Consider the following 18,430-nt stretch of genomic DNA (forward strand, 5'->3'; position numbering starts at 1 on the left):
GATTGGCTCAAAGTCATCCAAATGGCTTCCATGCCTAACGTGAGACTAGAACTCACCTGCTCCTTGACGATTGACCAGAATCACCCAGCTGGCTTTCATGCCTAATGAGGAACTAGAACTCACTGTCTCCTGGTGACTTCCAAAGTCACCCAGCCAGCTTTCATGCCTAACGTGAGACTAGAGCGCACCTTCTCCCTGATGATTGGCCAAAGTCACCCAGGCGGCTTTCTTGCCGAAGGCAGGACTAGAACTCCTTGTCTCCTGGTTTCTCCTTCGATGTGGGATAGACTTTGAAAAGGTTTCCAAGGGTTTCCCCAGATCAATTTTGTATATTTGTTGTAGCCTTGCGGTTCATCCTGACGGAGTCCGTGTGGCCTCAGGGCAGATGTCTGGCGTGGACAAAGACGGCAAGGTAAACCGACTGTTAGCAAAGTCAGGAATGCTACATCCAGTCCTCACTTAGTGATGTTTTGCCATGACGATGGGGATGAAAAACCAATTTGACTCCCAATCTTCCTATCTGCAACCTTTAGCAAAGGAAAGCCGAAGGAAGAAGGACGATATGCTCAGCCGTAGTTTTACATTAGCGCTGCTTCATTTAATGGCTGTTTTGTTGCTCCTCCCAACTGCTGCCGTTGTAACTTCGAGCCGTCACGAAACAAGTTGTTGTAAGTCAAGAACAAGCTGCAGATAGCATTTTCCTTTTTCCCCCTCTCTGCTGTTTTTGTGTCTCTATAAACGCAAAAAATAAAGAGAGAAACAGTGGGAAGCCAAAAAGAGAAATCTTAGGGAGGGTAACTCAAATAATTCATAGAAGAATGATAGGGGAAATCCAGAAGAAAAGATATAATACATATAAATAGGATAAAAAAGCGGGGGGAAAGGAACTTAAGAGTAAGGAATAGAAGGGGAAAGAGAAAACTGATGAGAAATGGAACGTTAAGGAGAGCAAGAGGTAAAAATGCTAGGAAAGGAGGAAGGGAAAGAAGAGATGCATTAGAAAAATGAAATATGCTAATATTGCTAATGATATACAGTTAAATAAAACAACGTTGTTAACTGTGGATAACCAATTAAGCAAATGCTTGTTATGCTAAAACTGAATTTCATGAGATAGGCTACTTACAGAAATTAGAATAACAAATGGAAAATGAAATGGTAAATTTGGTATGTTTTTCCGAAAGGGCGAAACATTGATATATTGTCTATACGTTAAGAAAAATTCAAATTAAGATGGAAAGGTGGGAAAAAAATAAGAGGACTGCAATTGGAAATGGTTATAGTTAACACTGAAATTAAAAGATAAAGAAGAGTCGGAATATTACGAAATTTGGAACAATTGGTACAAATGGCAGCAAAACAAGGATAAAATTAATTAAGCCAAAAAACGATATATATATATATATAAATATATATAGAACTGTGTATAAAGGTGTGCAAACATAGAAGCGAAATATTATATACATGTACAGGTATGATGACAAAACAATGTTGATGTAGTGACTGAAAGGTGTTATAGAAGGGGAAAAATAATAAACAAATCTGCTAAAAAAAAAAAGGAAATCGTTATGTGATGCCAAACAAATTATGTATAAGAGAGAATGTGAAAAAAAAAAGCTTTGATGCTCAGAAATGCTAATATGGTTTTTTTGGGGTGGGTGGGGGTCTTTCCTGCAGCCGCTGCAGCCCTTCGTTCACATCTGGGACTCCATCACGCTCCTGACCTTACAGCAAATCGGTCTGGGCAGCTTCGAGAGAGGCGTGGGGTCCCTGGCCTTCTCCACGGCGGTAAGTGTTAAGTCCCCCTGCTTGAAAGGAAGGCTGGAAAGGAAGAATACCCCCCCCCCTCAGTTTTGCAGGACCTCTTAATCTGGCTTGCGGTGTTGGGTTGCACCCTTGGCAGGATCTCTTCACCCCTTGTCCCAAGTTTTTTTTCCCTGACATTCTAGCTTGTCTTTTTTACAACCCCCTCAAAATAAAATCCCCTTCTGAGCCAGTCCATTGTGCAGCCGAGGGCTCAGCTGCCTCTTATCTGCCAGTTGCCTAAAGCTACATAATAGAATCTAGCACATCTGAAAGTAGAAATCTCCACTGTCTCCTTTACAGCCTGAGAAACTAGGGAGGGTCCCTTCTGAGCCTCTTTCTCCATCCATTATTGCAGCTTGTCCCTCTCTTATCTGACCCTTCCCTTGGCATCTTTTCATCTAGCCCTCAAGGTCTTTCACACATACTATTACAGCCACCTCCTTTACAGTCTGGGAAACTAGGGAGGGTCCCTTCTGAGCCCTTTTCTCTGTCCACTATGCAGTTGGGGGCTCAGCTGTCTCTTATCTGCCTTCAGTGGCATCTTTTCATCCACCCCCCAAGGTCTTTCTCACGCACTATTACAGCAATCTCCTTTACAGTCCGAGAAACTAGGGAGGGTTCCTTCTGAACCTCTTTCTCCATCCGTTATGCAGCTGAGGGTTCAGCCATCTCTTATCTAACCCTTCCCTTGGCATCTTTTCATCCATCCCTCAAGGTCTTTCTCACACCATCTCCTTTACAGCCTGAGAAACTAGGGAGGGTCCCTCCTGAGCCTGTCCATTGGGCAGCCGTAAGCCCAGCTGTCTCTTAACTGCCTGTTCCTGGACAAGATCTCAAACCCTGACTCCCTAAGACTTCCTCATTTACATCCTGGGGAATTAGAGAGGATCCCTTCTGAGCCCTTTTCTCCAACAATTAGGCAGTTGTGGGCTCAGCTGCCTCTTATAGCAATAGCAATAGCAGTACACTTATATACCGCTTCATAGGCCTTTCAGGCCTCTCTAAGCGGTTTACAGAGAGTCAGCATATTGCCCCCAACAATCTGGGTCCTCATTTTACCCACCTCGGAAGGATGGAAGGCTGAGTCAACCCTGAGCCGGTGAGATTTGAACCGCTGACCTGCTGATCTAGCAGTAGCCTGCAGTGCTGCATTTAACCACTGCGCCACCTTGGCTCTTATCTGCCTGTTCCTTCGATGGCATCTTTTCATCCATCCTCCAAGGTCTTTCCCGCACACCATTCCAACCTGACCTGCCGTTCTTTCCCTCCCCCCCCCAATCAGGACGAGGGCGCCTACCTGTGTGTGATCGATGAGTCCAATGAACACATGCTCTCCGTGTGGGATTGTGTCCGTGGCACCAAGCAAGCCGAAATCAAGGTGAGAGGCGGAAAAAGCCAGATGTGGGATGGAAGCATACCTAACCAGCAAAGTCAATGGGGAAGCCAGATTCATTGAATGACCGTGTCACTAACTTAACAACCGCGGGGATCCACTTAGCCACAGTGGCAAGAACGGTCATAAAACGGGGCAAAAACTCCCTTAACAACTGTCTCGCTTAGCAGTGGGCTCAATTGCGGCCGTAACTGAGGACGGCCTATGTTTGCAGGCATGACGGCTGCACCCGCGAATTGGGATTTTGATCCTGCGGGATCCATCCGTTGCGCACATGTGAATGAATCCTGACGGAACCCATCAATTGAGAGGGTTTTGTTTTTTTTGCTCTTCCTTTTCCTATCCAGAGCACCAACGAATCCGTCCTGATGGTGGAGTTTAATCCCCAAGACAGTAGCAACATCATCACCGCTGGAAAATCCCACGTCTATTTCTGGACCTGGGTGGGAAGCAGCTTAACCAAGAAACAAGGGATCTTTGGGGTAAAAGAATCTTGGATGGAGGGATGGATAGAGAGAGAGATAGAGAGATAGATAGAGATAGATAGATAGATAGATAGATAGATAGATAGATAGATGATAGCTAGATTGATAGATATAAATATATAAAGATATATATAGACTAGATATAGTATAAAGATAAAGAGATAGATAGATTAGATATAGTATAAAGAGATAGATAGTTAGATAGATAGATAGATGATAGATTGATAGATATAAATATATAAAGATAAAGATATATGTATACTCTAAATATAGTATAAAGAGATAGATAGATAGATAGATAGATAGATAGATAGATAGATGATAGATAGATAGATAGATAGATAGATAGATAGATAGATAGATGATAGATAGATAGATAGATAGATAGATAGATAGATAGATAGATAGATAGATAGATATGATGGATGGATGGATAGATAGATATAAATATATAAAGATAAATATATATATAGATACACTAGATATAGTATAAAGATAAAGAGATAGATATAAATATATAAATGTCTGGCCCAAAGTCACCCAGTCAACTTTCATGCCTAAGGTGGAACTAGAATTTGCCATCTCCTGGTGAATGGTGCAAAAATCACCCAGCCACATTTCACGCTTAAGATCAGACTAGAATTCACCATCTCCTGGTGTCTGGTCCAAATTCACTCAGGCAGCTTCCCTGCCTAAGGTGATACTAGAATCCACTGTCATTGTCCCAAAGTCACCGAGCTGGTTTTCATGCCTAACATGAGACTAGAACTCACCATCTCCCGATAATCAGTCCAAAGTCATCTAATCGGCTTTCCTGCCTAAGGTGGGACTAGAATTCACCATCCCCTGGTTTCTAGCCTGGCGCCTTAAGTCGCCAGACCAAACTGGCTCCATAGGCAAGCCCGTTCGACCCACCTTTCCTGCGGTACCACCCTCTTCCCCCTCGGTTTCCCTTCTCAGAAATACAAGAAACCGAAATTCATCCAGTGCTTTGTGTTCGACACCAACGGGGACGTCCTCACCGGAGATTCCGAAGGCAACATCCTGACCTGGGCCAGGGCGGCGGCCGACATTCGCACGCTGGGCAAGGGGGCGAAAGGTAGGCCAGTCGGGGGAGGCCAGGACGGCCGTCCGGATGGGGAAGATGGACGTTTGGATGGCGATTGTGAACCCGTCTTTCCTTCCTCTCGCAGAGACCTATCAGATCAGCAAGCAAACCCACGCTCACGAGGGAAGCATCTTCTGCCTCTGCCTGTGCCGTGACGGCTCCGTGCTGAGCGGGGGTGGCAAGGACCGGCGTTTGGTTCAGTGGAGCCCCCTCCTCACTGTCCTGCAGGAGGTGGAGGTAAGCGTTTTTGTGTGTGGTGATGGTGGGGAAACAGACTTCAGGAGGGGCACCTCAGGACAAGTTGCTTGGCATATTTTTTCCCCCTCGCTAATGAGGACTAGAGCCTTGTGAAGGCTCAGAAGGGGATTGTTAGCCCTTTGAGGTGGTCCAGTTCAGGGAAACAGAGTTATGAATACTAGTGTTGTGGCTGAGCAGCAGAGCTGGCAGTAGATTCGGAGAGTGAGGAGGGTTGGGGAGGAGCCTGAGTCTGGGGAAGGCTCAGATGAGGGCTCTGTGTCAGAGGCAGAGAGGGGGCCAGGGCCGTCTGACAGTTATCAGCTGCCTTCGGAGTCAGACATCAGTGAGGCAGAAGAACAGCGGGAGCCTGTTCCCAGGGTGCGCATGCACAGAATTGCCAGACACGAAGGGAACAGCTAAAGAACAGAGGTCGACTTGGGAGGAAGGCCACAGGTGGACGGTGAATGGCCCCTCCCAGAGGAAATAAAAGAGGAGCGAAAGGGGAGTGGAGTTTGCAGGAGACTCGCTTAATAACCATGGCAATCGAGGCCGTCCAAATGGACGTGGCACACTTTAATGTCCATCTTGCTGATTGGGAGGGGAACACCCGTCCATCTTTTTTAAAAAAAAATGGGCTGGGTGGATTTGCACATTTGTACCTATTCTCATTTTTAACTATTTTTTAAAACTTTCGGCTCAGATACCGGAGCAATTCGGTGCCGTGCGCACCATCGCGGAGGGCCAGAGCGGAGAGCTTTTGGTGGGGACCACACGCAACGCCCTGCTACGCGGCAGTTTGGCCGAGGGCTTCAAACCCATCATCCAGGTGAGCAGAGACGCCCCAAAGCCAACCCTCCTAGCACCTTCTCCTACCTCCCACTTTAGAATAGAATATAGAGAAGAGAATTAAGAATGAAAGAATCGAATAGAGTAGAGTAGAATAAAGAATGAAAGAAGAGAAAAGAGGAGAGAATAGAATAAAGAATGAAAGAATAGAGTAGAGTAGGGAATGAAAGAAGAGGGGAGAATAGAATAGAATTAAGAATGAAAGAATCGAATAGAGTAGAGTAGAGAATGAAAGAAGAGAAAAGAGGAGAAAATAGAATAGAATTAAGAATGAAAGAATCGAATAGACTAGAGTAGAATAAAGAATGAAAAAAGAGAGGAGAGAGAATAGAATAAAGAATGAAAGAAGAGAATATAGAGTAGAATAAAGAATGAAAGAAGAGAGGAGAGAATAGAATAGAATAAAGAATGAAAGAATAGAATAGAGTAGAAAAAGAATGAAAGAAGAGAAGAAATGATAGAATAGAATAGAATTAAGAATGAAAGAATATAGAGTAGAAAAAGAATGAAAGAAGAGAAGAGGAGAGGATAGAATAGAATTAAGAATGAAAAAATAGAGTAGAATAGAATAAAGAATAAAAGAAGAGAAAAGAGGAGAGAATAGAATTAAGAATGAAAGAATAGAGTAGAGAATAAAAGAAGAGAAAAGGAATGAATAGAATAGAGTAGAATTAAGAATGAAAGAATAGAGTAGAATAAATAATGAAAGAAGAGAGGAGAATAGAATAGAATTAAGAATGAAATAATAGAATAGAGTAGAATAGAATAAAGAATAAAAGAAGAGAAAAAGGAGAGAATAGAATAGAATTAAGAATGAAAGAATATAGTAGAGAATGAAAGAAGAGAGAAGAAAATAGAATAGAATTAAGAATGAAAGAATAGAATAGAGTTGAAAAAGAATGAAAGAAGAGAGGAGAGGAGAGAATAGAATAGAATTAAGAATGAAAGAATAGAGTAGAGTAGAATTAAGAATGAAAGATGAGAGAATAGAATAGAAAATAGAACGGAATGAGCTGGAAGGGACCTTGGAGATCTTCTAGTCCAGCCCCCTGCTCAAGCAGGAGAACCATCCTATACCATTTCAGACAAGCGACTATCCAACATCTTCTTAAAAACTTCCAGTGTTGGAGCATTCACAACTTCTGGAGGCAGGTTATTCCACTGGTTAATAGTTCTCACTGTCAGGAAATTCCTCCTCCGTTCTAAGTTGCTTCTCGCCTTGATTAGTTTCCACCCATTGCTTCTTGTCCTGCCTTCGGGTGCTTCGGAGAATAGCTTGACTCCCTCTTCTTTGGGGCAGCTCCTGAGATATCGGGACACTACTATCATGTCTCCCCTTAGTCCTTGTTTTCTTGAAGACTGGCCAAACTCTCTCGGCTGCAACTCAGTCCTCTTCCTCTGTAGGGCCACACAGACGAGCTCTGGGGCCTGGGGACTCACCCCTCCCGGAACCTTTTCGTGACTTGTGGCTACGACAAGCAACTCTGCCTGTGGGATGGTAGCGAACATATGATGGCTTGGAGCCTCACCTTAGAGGTACTGGATCTGGTGGGAGGGGGAACGCGGTGGCGCAGTCCGCTGAGCTTGTCGATCAGAAAGGTCGGCAGTTGGGTGGTTCGAATCCGTAACGGAGGGAGCTCCCGTGACTTGTCCCAGCTTCTGCCAACCTAGCAGTTCAAAAGCATGTAAAAAATGCAAGTAGAAAAATAGGGACCACCTTTGGTGGGAAGGGAACAGCGTTCCGTGCGCCTTTGGCATTGAGTCATGCCAGCCACATGACCACGGAGACGTCTTCAGACAGCGCTGGCTCTTCGGCTTTGAAACGGAGATGAGCACCACCCCCTAGAGTCGGGAACGACTAGCACATATGTGCGAGGGGAACCTTTACCATTACCTTTACTATCTGGTGGGAAGAAATATTACATACATCTCTCTGTCTCTCTGTGTCTCTCTCTGTTTTATGTCTGTCTCTGTCTGTCTGTCTCTCTCTCTCTCTCCTCTCTCTGTCTCTCTCTTTCTCTCTCCTCTCTGTCACTCTCTTTCTGTCTTTCTCCCCTCTCTCTCTCTCCTCTCTCTGTCTTTCTATCTTTATCTCCTCTCTCTTCTTTCTCTCTTCTTTCTCGCTCTCTTTCTCTCTCTCTCTCCTCTCTCTGTCTCTCTCTGTCTCTCTCTGTCTCTGTCTCTCTGTTTTTTGTCTGTCTCTGTCTGTCTCTCTCTCTCTCCTCTCTCTGTCTCTCTCTTTCTCTCTCCTCTCTGTCACTCTCTTTCTGTCTCTCTCCCCTCTCTCTCTCTCCTCTCTCTGTCTCTCTATCTTTATCTCCTCTCTCTTCTTTCTCTTTCTGTCTCTCTCTCCTCTCTTTCTGTCTCTCTCCTCTGTCTCTCTATCTCTTTCTCCTCTCTCTCTGTCTCTCTCTCCTCTCTCTTCTTTCTCTCTCTCTTCCTGTCTCTCTCTCCTCTCTCTCTCTCCTTTTCCTCTCTCTCTTTCTGTCTCTCTCTCTCTCTCTCCTCTCTATGTCTCTCCTCTGTCACTCTGTCTCTCTGTCTCTGTCTCTGTCTCTCTCTCCTCTTTCTCTCTCTCTTTCACTCCCCAGGAAACGGGACTCTGCGCTGATTTCCACCCCAGTGGGAAAGTGGTGACCGTGGGACTCAGCACTGGACGGTAAGTACCTCCCCTCGCTGGCCACTCACCATAGGACTCAGCAGGGTTGGTGACCCTTCCTCTTGGTCCCAGCTGGGCTGGAATGGATTTCACATTTTCCATAGCCGCTAAAACCTTGGGTGGGAAAAAGACGTTTGGCAAAATCAAATTTATAAAAGGCCCTTTTTATCTCTCTCTCTCAGGTGGCTGGTGCTGGACACCGAAACACGACAGGTGTTGTCCAGCTACACGGACGGAAATGAGCAGCTGTCTGTCGTACGTTACTCCCCAGGTGAGATTTCAGTTTTCTTTTGATCTTTTCCTGTTTGTTGAGTTCTTGGTATTCTCTGAACTTGGCCGTTTTCCTGCAGACGTTTCATTACCAGCCTAGGTGACATCAGCAGTTCTTGGGGGAGTGAAGTGGTCTGCTTATTTAAATATAATTGCTTTCTTTAGTAGTCTCTGGGATGTCCTTCCTTCCTTCCTTCCTTCCTTCCTTCCTTCCTTCCTTCCTTCCTTCCTTTCTTCTGTCCCTCTCTTCATTACATCCCTATTCCTTCCTTCCTTCCTTCCTCGCCCCCTTCCTTCCTTCTCTATTTCTCCCTTTCCTTCCCTCCTTCGATTCCTTTTCCCACCCTCCCTCCCTCCATTAAATCCATACTCCCTCCTTCCTTTCTTCCTTCTTCCTTCTCTATTTCTCCCTTTGCTTCCCTCCTTCTATCCCTCTTCCCTCCCTCCCTCCATTACATCCATACTCCCTCCTTCCTTCCTCCCTTCTTCCTTCTCTATTTCTCCCTTTGCTTCCCTCCTTCGATTCCTTTTCCCACCCTGCTTTTCCCTGCTTTCCGGGTCCACTGGGGGAACCTCTTCCAACCGGTTCGGTAGATTTGACGAACCGGTTCTACCAAATAGGTGCGAACTAGTAGGAACCCACCTCTGCCTGGGTCGCTGGGTTCCAGAGACCCAGGCCGCCCAATTACTATCAGTTCTGCCGACCCGGTCCAAACTGGTAGAAACCCACCACTGATCACAATTCCTTTGCTGGTAGAAATAGCCGACTTCCCTTCTCCTTCCTAATTTAAATGTGGGTTGTTGTTTTTTTTTAATCTCTCTCTCTTTTTTTTTATGGTAGATGGAGAGTTTTTGGCCATCGGTTCCCATGACAACTTCATCTATATATATAGTGTGGAAGAGAAAGAGCATAAATATACTCGTTTTGGCCGCTGCACGGTGAGCTTGAAGGGCAAGGAACGTACCCTGTTTCCCTGAAAATAACGCCTCCCCCCGGAGAATAAGCCCCGTTGGGCTTTTGAGCGCATGCGCTAAAATAAGCCCTCCCGGAAAATTTTGCAACACAGCAGCAGCCAGGAGGTCACCCCGCTCGCCGCCTCCTGCACCCCAAAAATAATAAGACCTCTATTCAAAATAAACATGGGACTAAAAATTTTCAACTAGCTTATAGCAATAGCAATAGCAGTTCAACTTATATACCGCTTCATAGGGCTTTCAGCCCTCTCTAAGCGGTTTACAGAGTCAGCATATCGCCCCCAACAACAATCCGGGTCCTCATTTTACCCACCTCGGAAGGATGGAAGGCTGAGTCAACCCTGAGCCGGTGAGATTTGAACAGCCGAACTGCAGAACTGCAGTCAGCTGAAGTAGCCTGCAGTGCTGCATTTAACCACTGTGCCACGTTGGCTCTTATGAATGAAGGTACAAGGAATGTTACAATTTTATCTAAAGTTAGCTTTACAAAAGGGGAGTTAAAGTGCAAGTGATTGTATGATGCTAAAGTTAGTTAGTTTATTTTAGTGTATGATTGTTAAATGTTTATACCCTTCATTTGCTCTGGGAGGTTGGGGGGGGGAGGGTGGGAAGGGATGTGGGATTGGGGGGGGGAGGGAGGGAAGGGGAAAGGTAACAATTGTAAAATTTATTAAAACTTTTTTTAATATAAATTTTTATTTTCATTACATAGACAACACATACACACAACAATAGAAAAAAAAACAGAACAAAAAAAAAGCATCATCACATACAGCATGTCGTTTGGTTACAGGTGTTTTAACATCCGTATTCTCGAATAACATTTACCATCTCAGATTTTTCATCTAGTATTACTAAATACCTCACTTTCACCGTACAGTATATGTTCAATTACAATTAGTATTAATTTTTTTTCCAATGAATCATAATTCCCTTACATTCTCGATTGTCTATTTGATAACAGTATACTTTTATATAATCCCCATGTGATAGAAATTTTTTCTTTTACCAACCATTTGTATTTGTATATCACTATTTTCAATCATGCATAATTCCATCAATCAACTATCAGGTATGCTTATGTTCATTATTATCCTTGTACACCATACATTCAAACAGAAATCTTATTCCTTCATTTTTCAACAAAATATTCTAAATAGTCGCTACATATATATATACCAATTTTCAATTATTCCCGTATTAAAATTATTTATCAACAACAAGGTATCATTGTAATAGGTTCTTAACGTTATACATTATATCACCAATCCTCTATCAAGTATACATAAAATCATTATAAAATTTATTAAAACTTTTAAATAAAATAATAATAATAAGACCTCCTCGAAAATAAGGCCAAGCGCTTATTTCGGGGAGTCAAAAGAAAATAAGACCCTGTCTTATTTTCAGGAAAACACAGTCAATAGAACAAGCCAGAGAGGATGGTTAATTTGAGCGGTGGAAAGAAAGAAAGAAAGAAAGAAAGAAGGAAGGAAGGAAGGAAGGAAAGAGAGAGAGAGAGAGAGAGAGAGAGAGAAAGAAAGAAAGAAAGAAAGAAAGAAAGAAAGAAAGAAAGAAAGAAAGAAAGAAAGACAGACATCAGGAATTTCCTCCTGGGAGTCTGGTGGTTTATTTATTATGCAAATTATTATGGCCGCTCATCTTAAATCAAATAACTCTGGGCCACTGACAAGCATTAAAAAAAAACCACAGAGGTTTATTTTAAAAAGCCATTCAAAAAAAGCCAATTAAAAACGCCAGATGAAAGAAAATAAAACTATTCTGTCGACATAAGGGGAGAATGTAATCTCCGTTCTATCTTAGCCCGAAAGGAGAGTTACGGTTTAGTAAACTGCCATAAGCATGTGAAAGCATGTTTTTAATTTATTTATTTTTGCATTTTTGGCCCGATTCTGCTTTTTTCTTATCCGTTCTTGTCTTGCCACTCTGAAAGTATCAGATAATCGATCTCTTTGATAGTCACAATAAAAAGTTTGCTCTCCCCCCCCCCTCTCTCATTTCAGGGACACTCCAGTTTCATCACACATCTGGATTGGTCCAAGGATGGGAAATTCATCATGTCCAATTCTGGAGATTATGAAATTTTGTATTGTGAGTTTACTTTAAAAAATGCGACTGCTGGCTTTATTCTCACAAACACACACACACACACACACAGAGACACAGACACACACACAGACACACACATATCAAGAGAGTTGATCTAGTGGGGAGGGCACCATGCTACGTAGAAACCAGGAGATGTGAGTTCTAGTTCTGCCTTTGGCATGAAAGCCAACTGGGTGACTTTGGGCCAATCACCAGGAGACTGGGAGTTCTAGTTCCAATTTAACTACAAAAGTCAGCTAGGTGACTTTGGGCCAATCACCAGGAGACTGGGAGTTTTAGTCCCACTTTACAGTAGCTACAAAAGCCAGGTAGGTGATTTTGGGCCAATCACCAGGAGACTGGGAGTTCTAGTCCCAATTTAGCTACAAAAGCCAGCTAGATGACTTTGGGCCAATCACCAGGAGACTGGGAGTTCTAGTCCCAATTTAGTTACAAAAGTCAGCTAGGTGATTTTGGGCCAATCACCAGGAGACTGGGAGTTTTAGTCCCACTTTACAGTAGCTACAAAAGCCAGGTAGGTGATTTTGGGCCAATCACCAGGAGACTGGGAGTTCTAGTCCCAATTTAGCTACAAAATCCAGCTAGATGACTTTGGGCCAACCACTAGGAGACTGGGAGTTCTAGCCCCAATTTAGCTACAAAAGCCAGCTAGGTGATTTTGGGCCAACCACCAGGAGACTGGGAGTTCTAGTCCCAATTTAGCTACAAAAGCCAGCTAGATGACTTTGGGCCAACCACTAGGAGACTGGGAGTTCTAGTCCCAATTTAGCTACAAAATCCAGCTAGATGACTTTGGGCCAACCACTAGGAGACTGGGAGTTCTAGCCCCAATTTAGCTACAAAAGCCAGCTAGGTGATTTTGGGCCAACCACCAGGAGACTGGGAGTTCTAGTCCCAATTTAGCTACAAAAGCCAGCTAGATGACTTTGGGCCAACCACTAGGAGACTGGGAGTTCTAGTCCCAATTTAGCTACAAAAGCCAGCTAGATGACTTTGGGCCAATCACCAGGGAACTGGGAGTTCCAGTTCCAATTTAGCTACAAAAGTCAGCTAGGTGACTTTGGGCCAATCACCAGGAGACTGGGAATTCCAGTCCCGCCTTAGGCATGAAAGTCAGCTGGGTGGACCTTGGGCCAATCCCTCCCTCTCAGGCACTCACCCCACAGGGTTGTCGTCGTGGGGAAAATTTGGAGGAAAGTGCCTTAAGTAGGTCTAGCACCTTGAGTTATTTGAAATAAATAAATAAATAAATGAAGGTGGGAGAGAAACTAACCAACCAATAGTAATAATAATAGAAGTGATTTTGTTTCAGGGGAGGTGGCCAAAGGCTGCAAACTAGTACGGAATCGGTTTGACAACAGGGACCGAGAGTGGGCCTCCTATACCTGCGTGCTGGGTTTCCATGTTTTTGGTAACTATTTTAATTTCTTTTTACGTTTGGGGTTTTGTCAGTGGACCAGAATCTCCCAGAGTGGGCAGGCATCACAAATAGAATAGAGTTGGAAGGGACCTTAGAGGTCTTCTAGTCCAACCCCCTGCTTAGGCAGGAAACCTTACACCACTTCAGACAAATGGTTATCCAACATCTTCTTAAAACCTTCCAGTGTTGGAGCATTCGCAACTTCTGGAGGGAAGTTGTTCCACTGATTCATTGTTCTAACTGTCAGGAAAGTTCTCCTTAGTTCTAAGTTGCTTCTCTCCTTGATTAGTTTCCACCCATTGCTTCTTGTTCTACCCTCATAGCTTGACTCCCTCTTCTTTGGGGCAGCCCCTGAGATATTGGAAGATGCTATCATGTCTCCCCTAGTCCTTCTTTTCATCAAACTAGACATTCCCAGTTCCTGCAACCGTTCTTCATATGTTTTAGCCTCCCCTAATCCTCTTGGTTGCTCTTCTCTGCACTCTTTCTAGAGTCTCCACATCTTTTTTTTACACCGTGGAGACCAAAACTGGATGCCGTATTCCAAGTGTGGCCTTCCCAAGGCCTGACAAAGTGGTATCAACCCTTCACGTCATCTTGATTCAAATCGATTCGGTCCAATTAACCTCCCTCCCCCTTGTCCTCTTTCTTCTCTAACCTCCCAAACTCAGGGGTTTGGCCGGACGGCTCGGATGGCACCGATATCAACTCTCTGTGCCGATCTCACCACGAGCGGGTAGTGGCCGTCGCCGATGATTTTTGCAAAGTTCATCTCTTCCAATATCCGTGTGCCAAGCCCAAGGTAGGAGGGCGGGCAGTGAGGAAGAAGGGGGGCAGAAGAATGAATCCATATTTGGGTTGGGAGGTAACGCCGGGGCCTTGTTGGATGGTTCTTATCCTTGAAAGAAGCTCCTTCAAACAAATTATATGTCTACAGGCAAGTCCTCGGCTTACAACCGTTCCAGTGGTGGGTTTCAAAAATTGTTCGAACCTACTCTGTGGGTGTGGCCTCCTTTGTGGGAGTGGCTTGCCGCTCATGTTACTGGATATGAAGATGCCGACGACACTTGTCAGAACCACCTTAAATGACCTCACACACAGCACTGGCATGCATAAGAATAGGATGTAAACTTGTTTTTTTAAAAGGCATCTTTGGTTTGCGTTAAAACAACTTCAACACACACAATGTTCTGATTGCACCACAAACGCAGTAGTCATCCTTACCTTTCATTGAGTTTTATAAATATCAGCACGATAGTGTAGAATAATCCTATCCAAGGATCAGTGGTGGGTTTCAAAAAATTTTGGAACCTCTTCTGTAGGTGTGGCCTGCTTTCCGGGTCCATATTTCTCTCTCTCTCTGGGCACGATGAGAATATTATCTGCCGAACAAAACTCCGCTCTGGCAACAGGAAAGGCATCCGGCCAGTGAACCTTTGCCTCCATTCTGTTGCCCAGACTCCACCCGGCAAGGGATTACGGGGTCTTTAAAAGAACATGATGATGATGATGGCTGCCTTTCTAGAGAGTTTTGACAGTGTTGTGTTGTGGGAATTCGTTGTTTAGCAGAGGGATGTCCTTGTGTCTCGTTGTTCTGACGTGCAGTGCCCTACGGCGTCGTTCTGAGGGTAGAATGGTCACGACATGAATGGCAAAGTGAAATTTATCTCTGCCTTTTTCTGCCCTCCAAATTAAGATTGACAGGAGAATCCTACCGTACTCTGGGGCTTTGGGGCGTCCTGATCAAACAGCGTGATTTCTAAATGTCTCCTCTCGACCCCCCCACATCCCCGATTTTCCGCAGGCACCAAGTCACGTCTACACCGGCCACGGCAGCCATGTCACCAATGTCCGCTTCACCCACGACGACGGCCACCTCATTTCCATGGGGGGCAAGGACACCAGCATCTTCCAATGGCGCATGCTGGGGGGAAGCCCTCCAGCCAGCCGCTCCCTGTCCTCCGTTTCCTCGTACGAAGCCGGCTCCAGCACCTGAAGCTGCCGAAATCCGGACGCAAACATTCCAGGATGGCGACCGAGTCCTCGCGGGTGGGGAAATGCTGGGAGTGATCCTCCAGCGTCGGTGATCGGAGGATCCCTTTTTAAAAAGAAACGATTTTGGCCTCCTTTCCGTTAGCTAACCGTGTCGTCGTTTGCTTATTATTAACCCAAGGTGAGGGGCAGCAGCAAAGCGGGGTTGGGTGCACCAGGCCGAACCACCCGCCGCGCGCAATAAAATGCGTTTGCGTGAAACAGCACTACCTTGTGGTGGGCTGGGACGATGGAAGAGGCTGCTGAGACAGACAGCAAGCAGGTGAAAGAGCCAAAATTTGGCCCCGGGCTTTGTTCGGCTTTTGCTCTGTACAGGCCTCAAAAAAAATTTCTGGATTTTCAAAGCCTAAGAGGAGACAGGGGTGTTAGGATTACGATCTAACGGTTTGGTTGGCAATATATAAATCATGTAACAATGCTATACCTGTTTCTTTAAATCATACTGTAAAATGTGATTGGTTGCTGTTTCCTCAATCAGCCATAAGAGGCAGCCGGAATGACTGTTAGCTCTCTCTGTTAGATGCTGGGCTGATCTGATCTGAGTGTTTTGGAAGCTGGCTGTTAGAAAGTGCCGTGAGCTATTGTAAGTTTTGCAACTGCTAGCAAACTTTTGAGTACCGGACTGTATGATTATGGACTGTTATTTGGATTATCCCTTAACTAAAAGACATTGATGACTGACTGTCTTATCTGTGAATGACTTGGACTGTTTGATGGACTCTGATACCTCCATTTCCACGGAAGTAAAAGCCTATTTAAACTGCAGTGTCTCTGTATGCTGGTTTGTGTGTTCTCCAACAACACTCTCACAACGCTTCAACGCACTCGCTCTCCCAATGGGAAGCTTACCTAACAAGGGGCACTGAATCACTGCTTTCTCCCCGTTCAGGTAGTCCCTATTCCAAGTTACTTTAAGATGGGTGGACTTCACTTCCCAGAATCCCCTAGCTAGCATGCTTTAAGACAGATGGACTTCAACTCCCAAAATCCCCCAGCCAACATGCTTTAATAAAGGTGGACTTCAACTGCCATATTCTCCCAGCCAGCATGCTTTAAGAAGGATGGACTTCACTACCCAGAATCCCCCAGCCAGCATGCTTTAAGACGGGTGGACTTCAACTCCCAGAATCCCCCAGCCAGCATGTTTTAAGACGGATGGACTTCCACTCCCAGAATCCCCCAGCCAGCATGTTTTAAGATGGGTGGACTTCAACTCCCAGAATCTCCCAGCCAGGAGGCTTTAAGATGGGTGGACTTCCACTCCCAGAATCCCCCAGCCAGCATGTTTTAAGACGGGTGGACTTCAACTCCCAGAATCCCCCAGCCAGCATGTTTTAAGACAGGTGGACTTCAACTCCCAGAATCCCCCAGCCAGCATGTTTTAAGATGGGTGGACTTCCACTCCCAGAATCCCCCAGCCAGCATGCTTTAAGACGGGTGGACTTCAGCTCCCAGAATCCCCCAGCCAGCATGTTTTAAGACGGGTGGACTTCCACTCACAGAATCCCCCAGCCAGCATGCTTTAAGATGGGTGGACTTCAACTCCCAGAATCCCCCAGCCAGCATGCTTTAAGAGGGGTGGACTTCAACTCCCAGAATCCCCCAGCAAGCATGCTTTAAGAGGGGTGGACTTCAACTCCCAGAATCCCCCAGCCAGCATGCTTTAAGAGGGGTGGACTTCAACTCCCAGAATCCCCCAGCCAGCAGGTTTTAAGATGGGTGGACTTCCACTCCCAGAATCCCCCAGCCAGCATGCTTTAAGATGGGTGGACTTCCACTCCCAGAATCCCCCAGCCAGCATGTTTTAAGACGGGTGGACTTCCACTCCCAGAATCCCCCAGCCAGCATGTTTTAAGACGGGTGGACTTCCACTCCCAGAATCCCCCAGCCAGCATGCTTTAAGAGGGGTGGACTTCAACTCCCAGAATCCCCCAGCCAGCATGCTTTAAGATGGGTGGACTTCAACTCCCAGAATCCCCCAGCCAGCATGTTTTAAGATGGGTGGACTTCCACTCCCAGAATCCCCCAGCCAGCATGCTTTAAGACGGGTGGACTTCCACTCCCAGAATCCCCCAGCCAGCATGCTTTAAGACGGGTGGACTTCCACTCCCAGAATCCCCCAGCCAGCATGTTTTAAGACGGGTGGACTTCCACTCCCAGAATCCCCCAGCCAGCATGTTTTAAGACGGGTGGACTTCCACTCCCAGAATCCCCCAGCCAGCATGCTTTAAGAGGGGTGGACTTCAACTCCCAGAATCCCCCAGCCAGCATGTTTTAAGATGGGTGGACTTCCACTCCCAGAATCCCCCAGCCAGCATGCTTTAAGATGGGTGGACTTCCACTCCCAGAATCCCCCAGCCAGCATGCTTCAAGACGGGTGGACTTCAACTCCCAGAATCCCCCAGCCAGCATGTTTTAAGACAGGTGGACTTCCACTCCCAGAATCCCCCAGCCAGCATGTTTTAAGATGGGTGGACTTCAACTCCCAAAATCCCCCAGCCAGCATGCTTTAAGAGGGGTGGACTTCAACTCCCAGAATCCCCAGTCTCCATGCTTTAAGAGAGGTGGGCCTCCCAGCATTGAAGGCTGGGGATTTCTGGGAGTTGAAGTCCACCCCTCTTTAAAAAAACAACCCTAATAAGTATAAGTATAATCTTTATTGTCGTTGTACTCAAATACAACGAAATTGGTCGTTAATGTTTAGAAACACTTGTCTTAAAAATGATCCCAAATTATCATTTTATAGGGTTCACCAATGCTGCTCCCCTACCCCGCCTATGGCATGTGTGCGCGTGCGCGTCGTTTGCACGCTTCCCACTTGCGACCCCTAAAATAGAAAAGACCTTCTGGGCGGGCGTGTTCCCTTTTCACCCATGGGAAGCTCTGCGGGTAGGAAAGAGTTAACCTCCCCTTTCCGGAAAAAGGCCGATGTTAGCCGAAAGCGCCCGACTCACCCCTCCCTGCCGAAGACCGGCGGAAAGGCACGAAGGAGCCCGCCCTCTTCCTCCGAAGTTCGATACGGCGGAGGGGGGAAGGGGAGAAAGCCCTT

The 18,430-nt window shown here is 45.6% G+C and overlaps 1 protein-coding gene across 1 annotated transcript in view; it reads left to right on the forward strand.

Annotated features, from left to right (window-relative positions):
* Positions 1–15,791, forward strand: part of EML3 (EMAP like 3) — a 40,888-nt gene extending 25,097 nt beyond the window's left edge. The window contains exons 10-24 of the mRNA XM_032233989.1: positions 343–412; positions 1,678–1,788; positions 3,089–3,184; positions 3,547–3,681; positions 4,645–4,783; positions 4,878–5,029; positions 5,730–5,855; positions 7,280–7,411; positions 8,467–8,534; positions 8,717–8,805; positions 9,646–9,743; positions 11,804–11,891; positions 13,222–13,320; positions 14,001–14,131; positions 15,134–15,791. Of these exons, the coding sequence (XP_032089880.1) occupies positions 343–412; positions 1,678–1,788; positions 3,089–3,184; positions 3,547–3,681; positions 4,645–4,783; positions 4,878–5,029; positions 5,730–5,855; positions 7,280–7,411; positions 8,467–8,534; positions 8,717–8,805; positions 9,646–9,743; positions 11,804–11,891; positions 13,222–13,320; positions 14,001–14,131; positions 15,134–15,325 (1,726 nt within the window). The 3' untranslated portion in view covers positions 15,326–15,791. The remainder of the gene's footprint in view (positions 1–342; positions 413–1,677; positions 1,789–3,088; positions 3,185–3,546; positions 3,682–4,644; positions 4,784–4,877; positions 5,030–5,729; positions 5,856–7,279; positions 7,412–8,466; positions 8,535–8,716; positions 8,806–9,645; positions 9,744–11,803; positions 11,892–13,221; positions 13,321–14,000; positions 14,132–15,133) is intronic.
* The last annotated feature ends 2,639 nt before the right edge of the window (positions 15,792–18,430 follow it).

Source organism: Thamnophis elegans, chromosome 17 (genome assembly GCF_009769535.1).
Source record: "Thamnophis elegans isolate rThaEle1 chromosome 17, rThaEle1.pri, whole genome shotgun sequence".
Taxonomy (NCBI): domain Eukaryota; kingdom Metazoa; phylum Chordata; class Lepidosauria; order Squamata; family Colubridae; genus Thamnophis; species Thamnophis elegans.